At 50.2% G+C, this 15936-nt stretch overlaps 4 protein-coding genes and 1 non-coding gene across 5 annotated transcripts; 4 read left to right on the plus strand and 1 right to left on the minus strand.

The window, feature by feature from the left end:
• Positions 1-414: 414 nt before the first annotated feature.
• Asppvi_008974 (M20 family metallopeptidase) lies at positions 415-1809 on the minus strand (the record flags this gene model as incomplete). Its single annotated transcript, XM_043304837.1, has 4 exons — positions 415-632; positions 685-824; positions 874-1670; positions 1717-1809. 4 exons carry the CDS (start codon positions 1807-1809, stop codon positions 415-417), a joined length of 1248 nt encoding a protein of 415 aa, XP_043160772.1.
• A 477-nt stretch (positions 1810-2286) lies between these two features.
• Asppvi_008975 (uncharacterized protein) lies at positions 2287-4150 on the plus strand (the record flags this gene model as incomplete). Its single annotated transcript, XM_043304838.1, has 3 exons — positions 2287-2323; positions 2373-3643; positions 3695-4150. The coding sequence occupies 3 exons, from the start codon at positions 2287-2289 to the stop codon at positions 4148-4150; spliced, it is 1764 nt and encodes a 587-aa protein (XP_043160773.1).
• A 2350-nt stretch (positions 4151-6500) lies between these two features.
• Asppvi_008976 (cation-translocating P-type ATPase) lies at positions 6501-9837 on the plus strand (the record flags this gene model as incomplete). The annotated part of the gene is made up of 4 exons (XM_043304839.1): positions 6501-6734; positions 6786-7051; positions 7104-9159; positions 9211-9837. 4 exons carry the CDS (start codon positions 6501-6503, stop codon positions 9835-9837), a joined length of 3183 nt encoding a protein of 1060 aa, XP_043160774.1.
• A 3421-nt stretch (positions 9838-13258) lies between these two features.
• On the plus strand, positions 13259-13337 carry Asppvi_008977. The gene has a single exon. It is a non-coding gene; the product is annotated as a tRNA-Leu (tRNA).
• Positions 13338-14336: 999 nt separating this feature from the next.
• On the plus strand, positions 14337-15275 carry Asppvi_008978 (uncharacterized protein; the record flags this gene model as incomplete). Its single annotated transcript, XM_043304840.1, has 1 exon — positions 14337-15275. One exon carries the CDS (start codon positions 14337-14339, stop codon positions 15273-15275), a length of 939 nt encoding a protein of 312 aa, XP_043160775.1.
• Positions 15276-15936: the final 661 nt, after the last annotated feature.

Here is a 15936-nt window from a genome sequence, read left to right on the forward strand (position 1 = left end):
TCCGTGGATATAGAGATAACGACGGTGATAATTGACACTGCCGGAATAGTGTAATTGGCTGCGTCGGCAAAGCTAGCAGGACTTGGCGGCTTTGGCGATCCGTATACGAATACAACTAGTTATAGGAGTTGATTTGAGAGTAATGAGTCAATAGGATTTTGAGAGAGAATAATGACTTGATTGCTTAAGCTATCGAGCTATCTAAGATATGAAGATAACATGAGGCAGCAAGCGAGATGTGTACGACACTAGACCTATTCCGGAGACGTACGCGAGAGTAGGCGCGAGAGAGACATTCACAAGGATAGAAGAGCCGAGGCTAGAAGGCACGGTCGAATCATGTTCCATTTCGCTCGTACGTCAATGTCTAGTCTGTCCTAGAGGTATACTGCCAACATGAGGTCATAACACGATCTACGCATCTCTTTGGAAGTCCTCCTTCACCTGTGCTGCGAACTCATCGTCAACCAACATCTGACAGGCGACTACCGCCATTCCTGCGGCGCAGTCGAGACATCTCTCGTATGATGCTTGTGACCCGGCTCCGGCTGTAAACTGTGGCGTATGATTGACCCCTTCAGCCGGAATGGTGAACATTCCATGGAACCCAGGTACCGCATACGACACGTTTCCTGTATATGAAAGTTAGTCGTCTGGAATGAACAATCTCAGCAAGATCCATACCCATATCTGTAGAGCCTCCCCCGAGAGCGTTTGGCTGCCCGGCATTGTCGTAGAGGGCATGGTGACCCATTGCGCGCATCACAGATACAAAACTCTGGCAGATGGGACGATTCGTCTTCAAATCGGCATATGAAGTTCCCCTGTCATGATCAGCATGAGAATACATTCCACAAGGACTTAAGCACTCACCATTCAAAGTCGACTTTGCAACCTGTAGCAATTGCAGCTGCCTCAAAGCACTTGATCACCTTGCCCGTAAGGACTTTCAGACTCTTAGCTGTGTCTGACCGGATGTAGTAGTCCACCGTTGCAGACATGGGAATCACATTCGGCCGGTCTCCTCCACTGACAATGACCCCGTGAATTTTCTGAGCAGGCCGAATCTGCTGCCGCAAGAGAGAGATGTTCACATATGCAGAAACCACAGCATCAAGAGCATTGATTCCCTCCCACGGAGCGGCTGCCGCATGCGCCGGTTTGCCCGTGAAAGTCACGCGTACCTTATCATTGGCAAGGAAGCCTCCTGGCACCGTTGTAGCTATACATAGCAAATCCGGAGCATTGGGAACCAAAGGCATGGGATGAACCATGAGACACGCGTCGACATCTTTATAGGCCCCATTCTCCAGCAGGCGCACCTTTCCGCCGCCGGACTCTTCGGCGGGGGTACCCAGAAGACGCACGGTATACCCGAGCTCATCGGGGCAGTGAATTTTTATTGCTTCGCAAGTGGCAATGAACGCAGCGATGGAGCTTGTCGCAATGAGGTTGTGCCCACAGGCGTGCCCGATATTGGGTAGTGCGTCGTATTCCGCATTGAATACCACGACGCGACCGCCGGCACCATGTTTGTACTCAATTTCTAGAGCCGTGTTCAGGCCATAAGCCTTTCTACGCACTTCGTAGCCTTCAAAGGCGTCGAATAGCGCGCAGATATGGTCGTGTGCTTTGTATTCCTCATAAGCTAGTTCCGGATCCGACCAGATCTGGAACGCTTAGCGCACGTTATGGTAGTGATGGTGTCAAACTCACTTTGTTGTTGATATCTTTGAGCTGCGCGTCATACTTGCGAATGGCATCGCGAACGCTTCCGATGAATCGTTGTTGAGATACTGAGAGCTGCATTATGCTTGTCTGGTTCTTGGTCATCCTTCTTGATCATTTCGAGACCCTTCGAGCCAATGCTGCTCGGAGGCATTTTATATGCTTGTTCTGCTAAGACATCACTGCAACCTTCGACTTTCATCTCGGCAACGTGTTGACTTGCCGAATGGGGATTGTCATGACTCCAAATGTCATGATTGGCTGAGACAGGGTCGAGTCACGTGAATTAGCCGACGCAGCCAATCAGGAATAGGGACTCGGCATTTCTCCGCTCCTCGCTTCGTTGCCGATTCGGGGTGGTTATGTCAGCCTCAACTTATCTCTCACTCTCCTCATCTGGTCCATTCATACCAGTCGTGATGATACGAGGACCCATCGAATAGTCATACCCCGCCGGCGAACCCCGCTGATGCCCGCGTGTTCGGATCTGAGGGTCGAAATTAATGCCAGTCATCGACTTGTCTAGTGCGAGCTGTTTTGGCTGTTAAATGATTCAATATGTACAAGACTGGCCGAAAAACACGTTCCAAGAATGGTATGATTACTCACTCTTTGGCATGTCAGCAATGATTCATAGAATTCAGGTTGCCGTACGTGTCGAATCCGAAAAGTGAAATGCGATGAGGAGCGGATTGTCGTCGACAATAAGAAGGAACCCCAATGCAGGCGGTGTTCGGTCGCGCGAATCGCCTGCGAATGGAAGGGTGGACCGATTCCTCGTCGGTCAACGACAGTACATAGGAAGAGTCTGGAGGCAAGGATCCATGCTAGCTCGCATGGCTCGATGAGGAGACTGGCTGACTTGCAAACTGCCTTGCTTCCTGCTTGCACCCATGACAGTAGCCTGCAAGCTGCCAATTCGCTTGTCCTCTCGGGTTCCGACCGGTCTCGCTTGAACTATCTTCAAGATTCTCTCCTGGTCACTATACTCGGCAAACATTGGCCGTGGTCCACCATCTCCTACGCCTACCATAGAGTAGCCGTCAAGGAACCTATGGTGATGAGTATGATACTCGCCACGACTGCCAGTGAAATCCATCGATCACGTCTCCATGATTGCTCCAGTACACGTGTGTATCCCCCGGCCAATGATTCGTCCGACATCGATGGCAGGGTACACTATGGTACGGCGTTGTCCAGACTCCGCGAAGCGCTCGCTGAAGGCGTGGAGACCCCGTCGAAGCTCGAGGCGATTTTCATAACATTGTGGCTGATGGTTGATTATGAGAATCGGTTTGGGAGTGGCGCCTCTACAATCAATATCCATTTGCGAGGCATCGAAAGCATACTGTATAATCATATATTACCTCTGCTGAAACTCGAGGAGCGTACAATTACTGCCGGGAGTCCTGAAACGGCGGATTTGTTGCTTCACAATTCCGCGGAGGGTGCGAGCTTGATCGAGAGAGCTGCCAGCAGTCCATTCGATTCGGTAGCTGGTCCATCTGACGGGAAGCTAGTTTATACGGCAGTGCCTCTATTCCTGCTGTGGACCCTCTACTTCTTTACGCCAGGCGTGCTTTTCTTTGGACCTGGCGCTGTATATGAACCAAGGTTTGAGAAAGTCAACGATGATCTCTGCCGTCTCTTCCTTCGCGCAGAAGATGGAAACTCGCCATTGAACCTAGGGAACCTCTATCGCATCAGTAGAGAGTCGCCTTCGAAGTTCTGGAAAGGAGCCTACCCAGCCAAAGCACAACTAGATGATATGGAAAACTATCCCGGCTTAGCCCTTTACCACAGAAGCCATGTGGTTCAATTCAGGATCGCCGAGTTATATCGGCAAGCAAGAAGCACCTCTTGGAACGAAGCATCTTATCAGAAGATTGTTGATGAGATAGTCAAGGTAGCGAATGTAAGACCGTTCAGCCCCGTGATGCTGCTCAGACTGACATGACCATGCTAGGAGTTCGAAATGCTTCTCTCTTCTGCAAAAGCCGCCCCGTCGTGTGATATCGCGGGAGACGGCCGCCGCGTGATGGAGACTATCTATTGGGCAGCCATCACGTATTACAGCACGATTGTATACTTCCACCTATGCTTGGACAGGCAACTCCCAGACAAATCCACACAGACCGGGTTGATGTCGCAAGAAAAGGCCGTCTCCCTTGTCCTGGAGCTATCCCTGAAGCTCCATCGAAGCAGACCGCACCTCATGGTGCGCATCACGTGGCCGCTCTTCATGGCCGGCGTGGCTACCACCGACAGGATTTATCAGGATTGGGTGTCTATCCGGCTACGAGAGTTGGGACGGTATGGGCAGAACTACAGCCGTGTCAGTCGACGCTTTGACGAGATTATTCGTGGATCTGAACTTTTTGGGTATTCTCAGAAGCAACTTCCATATTACAACGCTGGTTGACCCAATGCAAAGATGGCCAATCTGATTGACTCTTTGGATCAACAGAGACTTCGAGAATGTCCGAAAAACAGCAGTAATCTTGGCAAAAAGTGCCAAGGATACGGCTAGTCGTCGACTTGACTGCAATAGTCCTCGCTGCAGGATTCTGCTTACCAGAATAGTCCGGGGCACATGACTTGAAATGCGGAGACACTGATATCTGATCTATTTTTCAGGCCTCTAGTCCATTTAGAGTTGAAACCACATCTCTTCGAATGTCTCAGTGGATTTTGGGGAATTAAGTTGCTTCAGTGCTTCACGAGGAGCCTTCTCGGCGGATGAAGACTCGAGAAACATCCATTTGAGCGACTGCAGAATTTATGACCTTATCCAGTGCCGCCATAGCGTTTTACAACTTACTCAACACCGACCTTCTTCAGTCTGCTTTTCGCCATTAGGCCAAGTCAAAATTGCTGAACTGGATAGTGGATAGTGATTTTACATGACAAGCTAGTGCAAAAGCAAGGTAAGCGCTAATCGCGGTTCCAAGAAAGTCCAGCCAACTTGGAAGAAAGCAACAAACGCAAGCAAAGAGTCGAATGTCATTCCGGGGCGTACGATGCCTGACATACTGGGCACCTGTACGGACGGTATTCCCACCATGACGCAAGACAGGAGTAATGGAACCCATGGCCACAGCGATTGAGAACGAGCAGAGATGCCTTCGCAGGAGGGCCCAGATCAGATGTGCTCTGTGGGTGACGCTCTGGATCCGAGCACCCAAGCGATGATTGCGACGGCGACGAGGGTAGTAGGGTCGAGAGGCAGACGGCACTATGAGAACAAACCCACCATTTCTCATTAGTGACGGCGTGATCACGGATTGACGATGTCTCACTGATGAGAGCAGCCAAGGCCACTAGTGCAGCCCTGTCCCCGCAATGTCTCCAAGGCCAAGAAAAAAAGGAAGAGGCAGGTAGTCTGAGAAGGGGACTTACCATGGTTCTTGCGCGTACCGTCCAAAATCATGGACATTATTGTTGTTGTTATTGCTTCGGCTGCACGCAACGGTATCTCTCCGCTGCTCTTCCAGCCATCTCTCCACGCCCACCTGTCGCATGCAGCCATACTCTCGCAGTGCGGCCAGCTCGCGGGCTCTTCTTGCAGCCTCCTTTTTACGGTGCTGCCACATGATAATGCTATTTTCCAAGTTTGTCAGTTGTGGATCTCTTTATCGTCCGATTCCAGAGTTCTGGGCTCTCGTAACGAAGCGTATAGAAAATTATAGGACATTCCTAGCGAGGGGGAGAAGGGGACAGGTCGAAACTCACATAGGGATCACACTGATGGCGCCGAATAAGACGACTGCTCCCGCGACTACACCTGCGATCTCGCCATCGCTAGCCATAGACACTTACTTCTGAGACGAAGAGTATAGTCAAAATGAGAAACAATGAACCAGACTCCAACAGCACACAGACACGGAATCGGGTAAATCGGCTAGCCTCAACAAGCCAGAATATATTCGCAAGCAGTTCAAAGCGAGCGCCTGTGCACCTTTGACGAAGCCCGTCGCAAAGAAACACACTCACTGGTGTGGGGACTGGCGAGGGGAGGATATCAGACAGCCATTCAGAAAACCGACATCCACATAGAGCGAAAACACTAGGGAAAATAGCACAGGCCGTGTCGGGCGTCGGGCGCCGTCTGGCGAGGGGGAACCAGCTGCATTTAGGGCTGCCACTGGCTCTCAGGCCACCAAGACCATCCAGGCGGGAAATAACCCCAAGGCCGCCAAGGCTCCCGCTCTTGGCACGGTGGTTCCGGATTGCCCCGCGACCGCCTTGCTCAGCCAATCAGATCGGTTACCCCGACAGGATTGGCCACTTATTCGCCGCGAAAATTGGCGGTTTCTTGGTATCACCCGGCCGAAGGCGCTCACATGGGTGGGATGTCGGCCGTGTCTGATGTCGTGTGCGTCATCGGGCCGGGAGGCGGCAAACGCTCGCGCACCGACCCAAGGAATTCGGCCAAGATTCTGGGTCGAGTGCCTCTTATGTATGCGATGGGTTGGAGATCTGATTGGTGTGTAGTCTAAACGAGTACGGATTGATAAGGGTGCCAAGATCKGAACCACAGTTCGCGTCATAAGGGGGTTCGGGGATGCCGGTGGTGAGTGAGATGGAGCGACTTTATAAACATCGCGATACCCCCGCAAGGGAGGAGAAAGAAAATCCGGTTCTGCAATCTGGGCTTTAGTTCCAAAGTTGATTTCACGTCGTTGTGTATGGACTCTCACTCGCTTGAAGATACGATATACATGAAGCCTCCTTAAGATAACTTCACTGGAATAGAACTTTCGTTATATAACATGGGTACTCGGAAGAAGCAAACCTCTGACAACTCTCAGGCTTTGTCTCAGCCTGCTCATGCTTTACGCTATGAGGATGTCCTTCGTGAGCTGGCCGTCAATTCAGACGAGGGTCTGACATTGGAGGAGGCGAAGCGAAGACTCCAACAGTATGGTCCGAACGAGCTGGAAGGGGGAGAGGGTGTGTCAATCGTCAAGATTGTCATTAGGCAGATTGCCAATGCCATGATTCTGGTTAGTCTCTCCATTGTTCGACAGATCACAACAGACAACTGATGACAACAGGTTCTTATCATCGCCATGGCGGTCAGTTTCGGCATTCAATCCTGGATCGAAGGTGGTGTCATTGGAGCTGTCATTGCTCTAAACATCGTGGTAGGCGTCTATCAAGACTATGCCGCAGAGAAGACAATGGACTCCCTTCGATCGTTGAGTTCTCCCACCGGAACCGTCACGCGTGATGGCAAAACCAATACCATTCCTGCCAACGAGATCGTCCCTGGGGACATGGTTGAACTCAAGGTAGGAGACACGGTCCCTGCAGATCTTCGGTGCGTATGAGACTACCAGACAGAAACCGTTCTGTTCGCTAACTGTTGATAGGCTCGTTGATGCTATGAATTTCGAAACCGACGAGGCCCTCCTTACTGGCGAATCGCTGCCAGTGCAGAAAGAGGTCGATACAACCTTTGACCCGGACACGGGGCCTGGCGATCGCTTGAACATCGCGTATAGTTCCTCCACGGTGACGAGAGGCCGCGCTCGGGGCGTTGTCATCGGCACCGGAATGCAAACAGAGATTGGAGCCATCGCCGCTGCTCTTCGCGCCAGCGACTCCAGGAAGCGGCCCGTCAAGCGCGGTCCCGAGGGAGAAACCAAGAAACGATGGTATGTGCAGGCATGGACCCTGACCTGCACAGATGCCGTGGGACGATTTCTTGGAATCAATGTTGGCACGCCGCTGCAACGCAAACTCTCCAAACTGGCTTTGGCCCTTTTCGTCATTGCCGTCATCTTCGCCATTATTGTCATGGGCGCCAATGGGTTCCGCAATGACAAGGAGGTCATCATCTACGCAGTCGCGACGGGTCTTGCGATGATTCCTGCCTGCCTGGTGGTGGTCCTGACCATCACCATGGCGGTTGGCACCAAGCAAATGGTTCAAAGACATGTCATTGTCCGGAAGCTTGATTCCCTCGAAGCCCTGGGCGCTGTGACTAACATTTGCTCAGACAAAACGGGAACCCTCACCCAGGGGCGCATGGTCGCCAAACGGGCTTGGATTCCCTCTGTTGGCACCTACTCAGTCGKGTCTTCCAACAGCCCCTTGAATCCAGAAGAGGGTGACCTGAGCCTGCTGCCTGACCCGCCGGCCAAAGTTGGTCCTGACGCTCAAGGAGAGCCATCCAGGCCGGACGATCTGCTCAAGGACAATCCTCTTCTGGAGCAGTATTTGAACGTGGCAGCGATGGCAAACCTGGCCCATGTGCACAAGTCAGAACACGACGAATGGCAGGCTCGTGGTGAACCGACCGATATTGCAATTCAGGTATTTGCCTCTCGCTTCAATTGGGGACGCGATCGCTGGACCAAAGGCGAGAAGCCTGTTTGGCGCCAAAAAGCCGAATATCCGTTCGATTCCACCGTGAAGAAGATGTCCGTCATCTTCAAGAACAGCAACGATGACCAGGAGATGATCTTCACCAAGGGCGCGGTGGAACGGGTCCTCGAGACTTGCACCACCGTCACCTGGACATCTGGTTCCGACCCGATCGCCTTGGATGAGAACATCAAGGAGGAAATCTTACAGAACATGGAAGCTCTCGCAAAGGAGGGCTTGCGCGTTCTTTGCCTCGCCTGCCGGGAGAATCACCACCCCGTCAAAGGTGAAGATGTCCCTGCTCGTGAGGAAGTGGAGAAAGACCTCACTTTCTGTGGACTCATCGGCCTGTATGACCCTCCCCGGCCTGAGACTGCCGGCGCTATTGAAGAGTGCTATCGCGCTGGGATCTCGGTCCACATGGTCACGGGTGATCACCCTGGTACTGCGCGAGCCATTGCTGCGCAGGTTGGCATCATTCCAGCGAACATGGACAGCCTTGCAAAAGATGTTGCGGATGCCATGGTGATGACTGCCAGTCAGTTCGACAAATTGACAGATGAGGAAATCGATGAGTTGCCTACTCTTCCCGCGGTGATTGCTCGCTGCGCTCCCAATACAAAGGTTCGGATGATTGATGCCCTCCATCGTCGGGGTCGGTTTGCGGCAATGACCGGTGATGGAGTCAATGACTCTCCATCCTTGAAGCGGGCAGATGTTGGAATTGCCATGGGACAATCAGGGTCTGATGTGGCCAAGGACGCCTCGGAACTGGTGTTGACTGATGATAACTTTGCTTCAATTATCAACGGAATCGAGGAAGGTCGTCGTATTTTTGATAATATTCAGAAATTCGTCTTGCATCTTTTGGCGGAAAACGTCGGTCTTGCCCTCACTCTCCTGATCGGTCTCTGTTTCAAAGATGACAACGGGCAATCTGTGTTCCCTATTGCTCCTGTCGAAATTTTGTGGATCATCATGATCACCTCCGGTCTCCCTGATATGGGACTGGGCATGGAAATCGCCGCTCCAGATATCATGGACCGTCCTCCTCAAAGCGTAAGTACATCCGCGACTCTTGGGTTTGATCAAATATACTGACGGCAACAGAAACAAGGTATTTTCACGTGGGAAGTCATAGTCGACACCATCGTCTACGGCGTCTGGATGGCGGCTCTCAGTCTCGCCTCTTTCTCGCTTGTCCTCTTCGCCTGGGGAGATGGTAACCTGGCCTCAGGCTGCAATAGCGACTACAGCCCACAATGCGACGGAGTGTTCCGCGCCCGAGCCACCACCTTCGTGTGCATGACCTGGTTCGCTCTCTTCCTCGCCTGGGAGATGATCGATATGCGCCGCAGCTTCTTCCGCATGCAGCCCGGTTCCAAGCGCTATTTCACCCAGTGGATGTTTGACGTCTGGCGCAACAAGTTTCTGTTCAGCGGCATCATGATTGGATTCATCACGACCTTCCCTATCCTGTACATCCCTGTGATCAATGACGTTGTTTTCAAGCATGTCGGTATCTCCTGGGAGTGGGGTGTGGTGTTTGTCGAAGCGATTCTTTTCTTCCTTGGCTGTGAGGCTTGGAAGTGGTGCAAGCGCATTTATTTCAGAAGGACCAGTCCAAAGCTCAATGGCAGAGAGACGATGCTCCGGGACTTTAGTCGATATACCACCATGAGCAGGTCCGAGACCCAAGCGACAGGTGACCTGAATGTGGAGAAGTCGATGGTTTAAATCTTGCAACTGAGGCCTGGGTGCGATAATGGATGGCCGAAAGGCAACTGTATGGGCTTGCGTGGGTTTAATTGGCGGCAATAATTTCAATTGAGCAACATGTGTATAGTCATGAATAGAAGTAGTGATTTAATTCGTTTTCTTCTTTTTCGCCCTTACGTGGATTCATGAGTGATTGATTATATGACCATGGAACTCTAGGCTGCAGGCCCGCCTATGTTGGCGCATGGCAAGTGTTGATGTGGCACTTCTCTTTTGTCAAAACCTCGAGAATAGGGATTTGGGGGTTTCAGTCATTGCCTGATCCGCAGGTTATAAATACCCCTCGGCTGTGTCAAATTTGAACAGCAACGCAGGCCGCTTAACCAATTTCCTCTATATACACTTTTGTCCCCTACTCTGCTCGATTTTCAGGATGGATCGCCAGGTTTCTTTCAATAGCCCTTTGTCTTACTCTCCTTTGCCCTGCAACGTCCCAGGCCCACGTCCTTCGACCCTCGTCAACACCCATTGCTCCCAAAACCTCCCATTTTCATGTACTTCCATGCCTACACTTCCCCTGTCCGCAAGCCTGTGACCGCACTCTACGACATGGCAGCACTTTTAATAGAACATAGTAGGCATAGACAGGTATGCGGGGACAAGAATTAGGGTTGTCTTGAGAATGACGAAGAAAGACTGATTCTCAATCCGGAGTCAAGATGAAAGTAGACCGAGAACCTGAACTCAAGAAGAAAGAGGACATGCATTTTCAATTGAGAATGTATAGCTTAACACCAAAAGGAAAGAATAAAGATTGCTTTTCAGCGGGTTCATTTTCGAAACGATGTTTCAAAAAGAATCCCTAAAAAGTAGGGTGCAAACTCCAAGGCAAACAGGACATGCTGTTTTGTCACTATTCACAGAAACTATTCTGATAGAAGAGGGTATTTAAAAATAGCAGTATTCAGGAACTGTGAATTAAACTGGTCCATGAGGCATATAGCATCCTTGTGTTCTTTCTACTTGTTTTCCTTCTTCTCCTTCTCACTCATCCATTGCTATCTTCCCTTCTCTACTACCCTCTCCTGACTCTGCTGCCCGTCGTCTCTCGAGGTTCACTGATTCCTTTCCTCCTTGTCTCCTCACCTATTCATTGCTGTCTCCCCTCCTCTACTATACTCTGTTGACTCTCCCTACGGTCTCTCGAGATTCCCTAATTTGTTTCTCTCGTTACCTCATTGATCAATATTGAGATGATCAATTTGCGCTGGTTTCCTAAACTCGTTTCTCCTGTTACTTGATTGATTGATATTGAACTAATCAATTTGCGCCGATTTCATCTCATTCATAGGTGAGTTTCATGATATATAAAAACTCTGACGTCACTCTTTGCTTACACGTTGCCAGGTCTGCAGAATGGCCTCTCTCTACGGAGGAGAGAGTGATTACCTCTCTTCCTCAATCACAGCGAACACGAGTCAGGATGCAACCATGGTGTCTTCGTCGGAATTGGCCCTCACGAGTGTTTATCCTCCCGCAGACTTAACGAGTTTTCAAGCATTAAAAGATGCAGTCACAGCAAAAGCTACAAGTTTAAGACGTGGACGGCATCACCAGCACCAATACATCTCTCTAAAAAATGTGGCGAGGAGAGATTTCGAACACATCGAAGCAAACCGCCAGGAGCTCGGCAGTGTTGTCCGGCTGACCTACTTTCCGGAAATTGAAACTCTTATCGTTAATAGTCCCCCCTCGTGAGCATGAATATTCCATTTGTTGAATTCGTAGCTCTCGGGGCTACAAAGTACACCGGACCTACAAGTTCCAGCAAGGAATGCGATTCCTCATGGACCAATACTGTCTCCGAAGTAACGCATGACTACCTTCTGCGGAGGCTGGAATTTACCCTGAGGTCTTATGAACAGACATATGGGATTCTTTCTCAGGAGGGAACTCTTCTTACGTTCATCCAGTCTTCTGAGGCTTTCCGGCCTCAAGGACACTTGGTTACTCGACTATTAGAAGAACTCAGTAAGGCCAGGGAAACCAGCTGTTCTGTCATTATGGCTGTGAATGGATGGGATGGTATATTTACAAATCCTTCTGTATTTGCCGACTTCTTCACACCATACTTTGTGATATTGAATCACACTGAGGTTCTACATCGAGGTACCACGAGTCTTTAGAGAAGCGGATGCTCAAGCAGCTGTACAGCTGCTAAGACATGAGATAGATCCTGATGAAACGCCTTACGACATAGCAGAGTTTGTTAAAAACATCCAGGTTATCAGCTTGATAAAGCAGGACCTAGCAGGGCAACAAACAAACTGTTGGAGGTGACTAATCCCGCAACACCCCCCCTGATTTCCACTCGAAAGAAAATGAGCCAGCTAAGTACTTGTGTGATGAGTGTGATGAGGGATTTGATAAGTCTATTCATCTAGTCACACATAAAAAGCACAATCATAGCAACGAGTCTGAAGAGGATAAGACTTGTCACTACTGTGGCAAGATCTTTGCACGGAAAGACGTTCGCATCAGGCATGAAGAGAGACAATGCAGGCTTCGGTCTGGATACGTCTCCCCCGAACGGGACCCTCCTGCACCTCGCGGCTGAAAGCGCTCTTTTCCAAGTTAAATAGATCAACAAATGGGTATACCTCCTATGCAGAGATTCAGAAGTACTCAGATGAGTGCCCTCCTATCGATGCGGAGAATCCAGTGGTCTATAGGAGTGAGGTGTTCTGTCGCTGGTCTGGGTGCCAGCATAAGGTCAGTATGGAGTTTCTACTTGCTGGTGATCAATGCTAACCCCAATTGTCTTTAGACTCCTTTCGAAGAACCAAGCAAGCTGGTCTGACATCTTAAACAAATGCATAACCTGACCTTGCCTAACAAGAACCTAGTAATCTGAATACACGTGTAGATTATATAGCCCTTATTACAGTCGGCGCAATGGACAAATTTTTGATAATGGAGTGAACCATCATCCTTGAGTGTGTGTATGTCATGAACGGTGTCCTTATATTTTAAGAGATGATGCCTGGTTGCTATGTCCAGCTGCAGATCTTATCAATCGAGTATTGAGGCGAGCAATGTAAACTTCGCTTCTGAACATTGAAGGGTCAACTACCTCATCCCATTACTTTCTTCTGGACACATTGATATTCATGAAATAACCAAAGAGTAACACGCCCAAGGTAAAGTATATATATTCAGGCTTGGATATATTAGGCAGCAATCAATATGCCATGAGCCACGTATTGATATACCATCATATTATTGACGAAAGATGGCATCATTCCAGGCAGACTCAGACTGAACTATTATAAACGATCTTGATTCTGAGTCCCTTAATCATCGACAGGTTATCATTACCCTGGGCGGAAGGGCCAAAAACTCGACATAGAGCGCAAATATACCTTGTTAATCCTAACAAGGCAAGATGGCCGAGTGGTTAAGGCGTTACGTTTAGGCCGTAATGGGAAACCGCGTGGGTTCGAATCCCACTCTTGTCATTATCCTTTTTCTTTCCTTTTTTTTTTCCCCGCTCACTATCTAGGATCTAGACGGACTACCTAGGTAGAAAGATACAGTGGGGCAAAAACCAAACCGATGACATACATTGATTGGCAGTAAGGCTATCCTGAGTATATCATATCATAGTAAAACCCAGTTGCACCAACCTCTACGTCAAACTCCAATATACCTCACATCCCCAGATAGGCGTGGGATTCGAACCCACGCGGTTTCCCATTACGGCCTTGATACCCTGGACAATGCACTGCCTCATAGGGAAGGTACTGTAGCTATTTCGAGCATCCAGGCCCGATCCCAAGCCCAAAGCCCAAAGCCCAAGCGGCACAGCCAAATGATCAATCCGCAACCGGGCTAGACTGGGGTACGGGCCATCAGATCCCTGCTAAGCGCCGGGTTATGGGGCATATCAGTAACCACACTACCTTCGCACAGTCACGCGAGTCATAACTTGCAGATAGCGCACTTCTCGCCCTTGCAGGCGTGTCGCACTTGCTCCATTGTGGAATGGGCGTCTGCCAGATGTAACCCTACAAGCCACTATCTTCCTTGAAATGTTGGTGCGAGGCTACCTGCGCAACCGCTCAAGAATGTCGATGCCTGAATTATCAGTGAACTGTCATGGTCTGAGATGAGCGATGTGGCTGCACCAGACCAGGGCAATTGGCTGTTGATATCAGCAAGCAGGGTCTGAAACTTGGATGCCTTGGTGCCTTTCCCCATGAGGTTAACGATCCTTGGCTTTGGTCATTTTCAGACGCATAGCGTGATGTGGCACAGTCAGTGCATTTGTAGCAGTGGCTGTGTCGTCATGATCGTGAAGCTGGATAGTGTCTGTTGGTTGCTGAAGGTATACGGGAGAGAATGGCATATAAGGCCCGAGATATCTGTGTCGTTCTTGTTTCCAAATCAACAGCGGACACTCTAAATCAACTGACATCTCACCTCAAATCGTCGTAATCATCTATTCTAGCAGCACAATGTCCTGCCCCGATCTATCTACCATCCTCGAAGTCTACCCCCAATGTGAAAGCCACTGCTACGGGTACGCCCCATCCCAACGGCGCCGCTGCAAGATGCCAATAGCGAAAGACAATCGAGACAGGGCCTCATACCTTCTCAGAGAGGGCACCAGACTCCTCCAGTGCGGCCTATCCGTCGACAGTCTGCTCTTCGAGCTAGCCCCCCTAGTCCTCTGCAAACGCTTCCACAGATACCAGGCAGACAGCCTGATCATCAACTGGCGGGCTAAGCTGCGGGCGTTCGAGGAGCAGAACCTTCTAGCTGCTGTGTTGAAATCGCTCCAGGAGTATGCGGAGAGTCGGGCACGTTCGCTTGCTGCTGGGTCGGCGGGCGAGCAGCGTGCCTCGGCGCGGTCGGCTGTTGTTGAAATAGAAGAAGAGGAGGAAGACGGGTCAGACAGGGAGGACGAGCCTGAACCCGAATCTGAACCTGGACCTTCTCCCCACCGGACATCTGCAGAGTCTTCGTCGCCAGCCGTTGAGACTCATGTGGCGGAGCCAACTGTGCCTCAGACTGAGCCCAGAAGGATCACTCGGAAGCCAATTGAAGGAGACTGTGGCATCTGCATGTGTCCTCTACAAGAACAAGACGCTGATGAAGACGGCGAGGAATCAGAAGACAGCGATGATGAGAACTATTATGATGTGTCGGAGACAGCGTTCGACAACGAGCACGACGGCGAAGATGACGAAGATGACGAAGATGACGATGACGATGACGAAGATGATGACCTTGACGCCCCTGATGACCTTGTATATTGCAAAAATCAGTGCGGTACGAATTACCACAAAGCCTGCATCGACGAGTGGCTTGCTACTCAGAGTACATTTCAACCCCGACGTGGGAATCCTATCTGTCCGTCCTGCCCGAACTGTCGAGCAGCGTGGTCATCCTGATTTCATCATTCTGCGAGGAGTCTTGGTGTCTGTCTATTTACTTATAGGGGCCTTATCAGCTACTTAATTTTACTAGAATCACTTAATAAACAGCATGCCTAAGCCCAAACTCTATCCAGGATATATAAGGCTCATGCCTTATAGCCACATTAGATTTATAGTAATTAGACCTTGCAGTGTAAGATGCAATAGAGAAAAGGCAAGTTAGTCTTACCCATAGGTGGCAGCATGCTACGTAATCATGATTGATTTGTTGGACAATCAAAACATCCCTGAAAGAGTCCACTGTATTGTTGGACCTATAAAACACGGCTGCAGCATCCTTAAGCTTGGTTATAACCACCTGAGGAGTCTGCTTGTGCAAGCAGATCCAGTTTGTCCTTGCAGGTACATCCGCTGACTGACGGCATCCCAGTCTGGCTTGTAGTGTGGGGACTTGTTATTGTCATACTTGACGTGGAAGAGCATGAGACTGTGTCCCGTTTTCTTGGATGAATCCGAGTCCATGAAGGTTCGCGCTTATTACCGATGCTTTGTCCCATGAGGCATACGCAAACGGGATGATGTGCGCGGCCTCGACAGGTCCTTTGATTTTCTCTGGACAGCCACGCTTAATCCGGTGCTCGACGTCCATTTGCCCAGTCACTACGCAGCAGTAGTT

The sequence above is a fragment of the Aspergillus pseudoviridinutans genome (genome assembly GCF_018340605.1).
Source record: "Aspergillus pseudoviridinutans IFM 55266 DNA, scaffold_6, whole genome shotgun sequence".
Taxonomy (NCBI): Eukaryota; Fungi; Ascomycota; class Eurotiomycetes; order Eurotiales; family Aspergillaceae; genus Aspergillus; species Aspergillus pseudoviridinutans.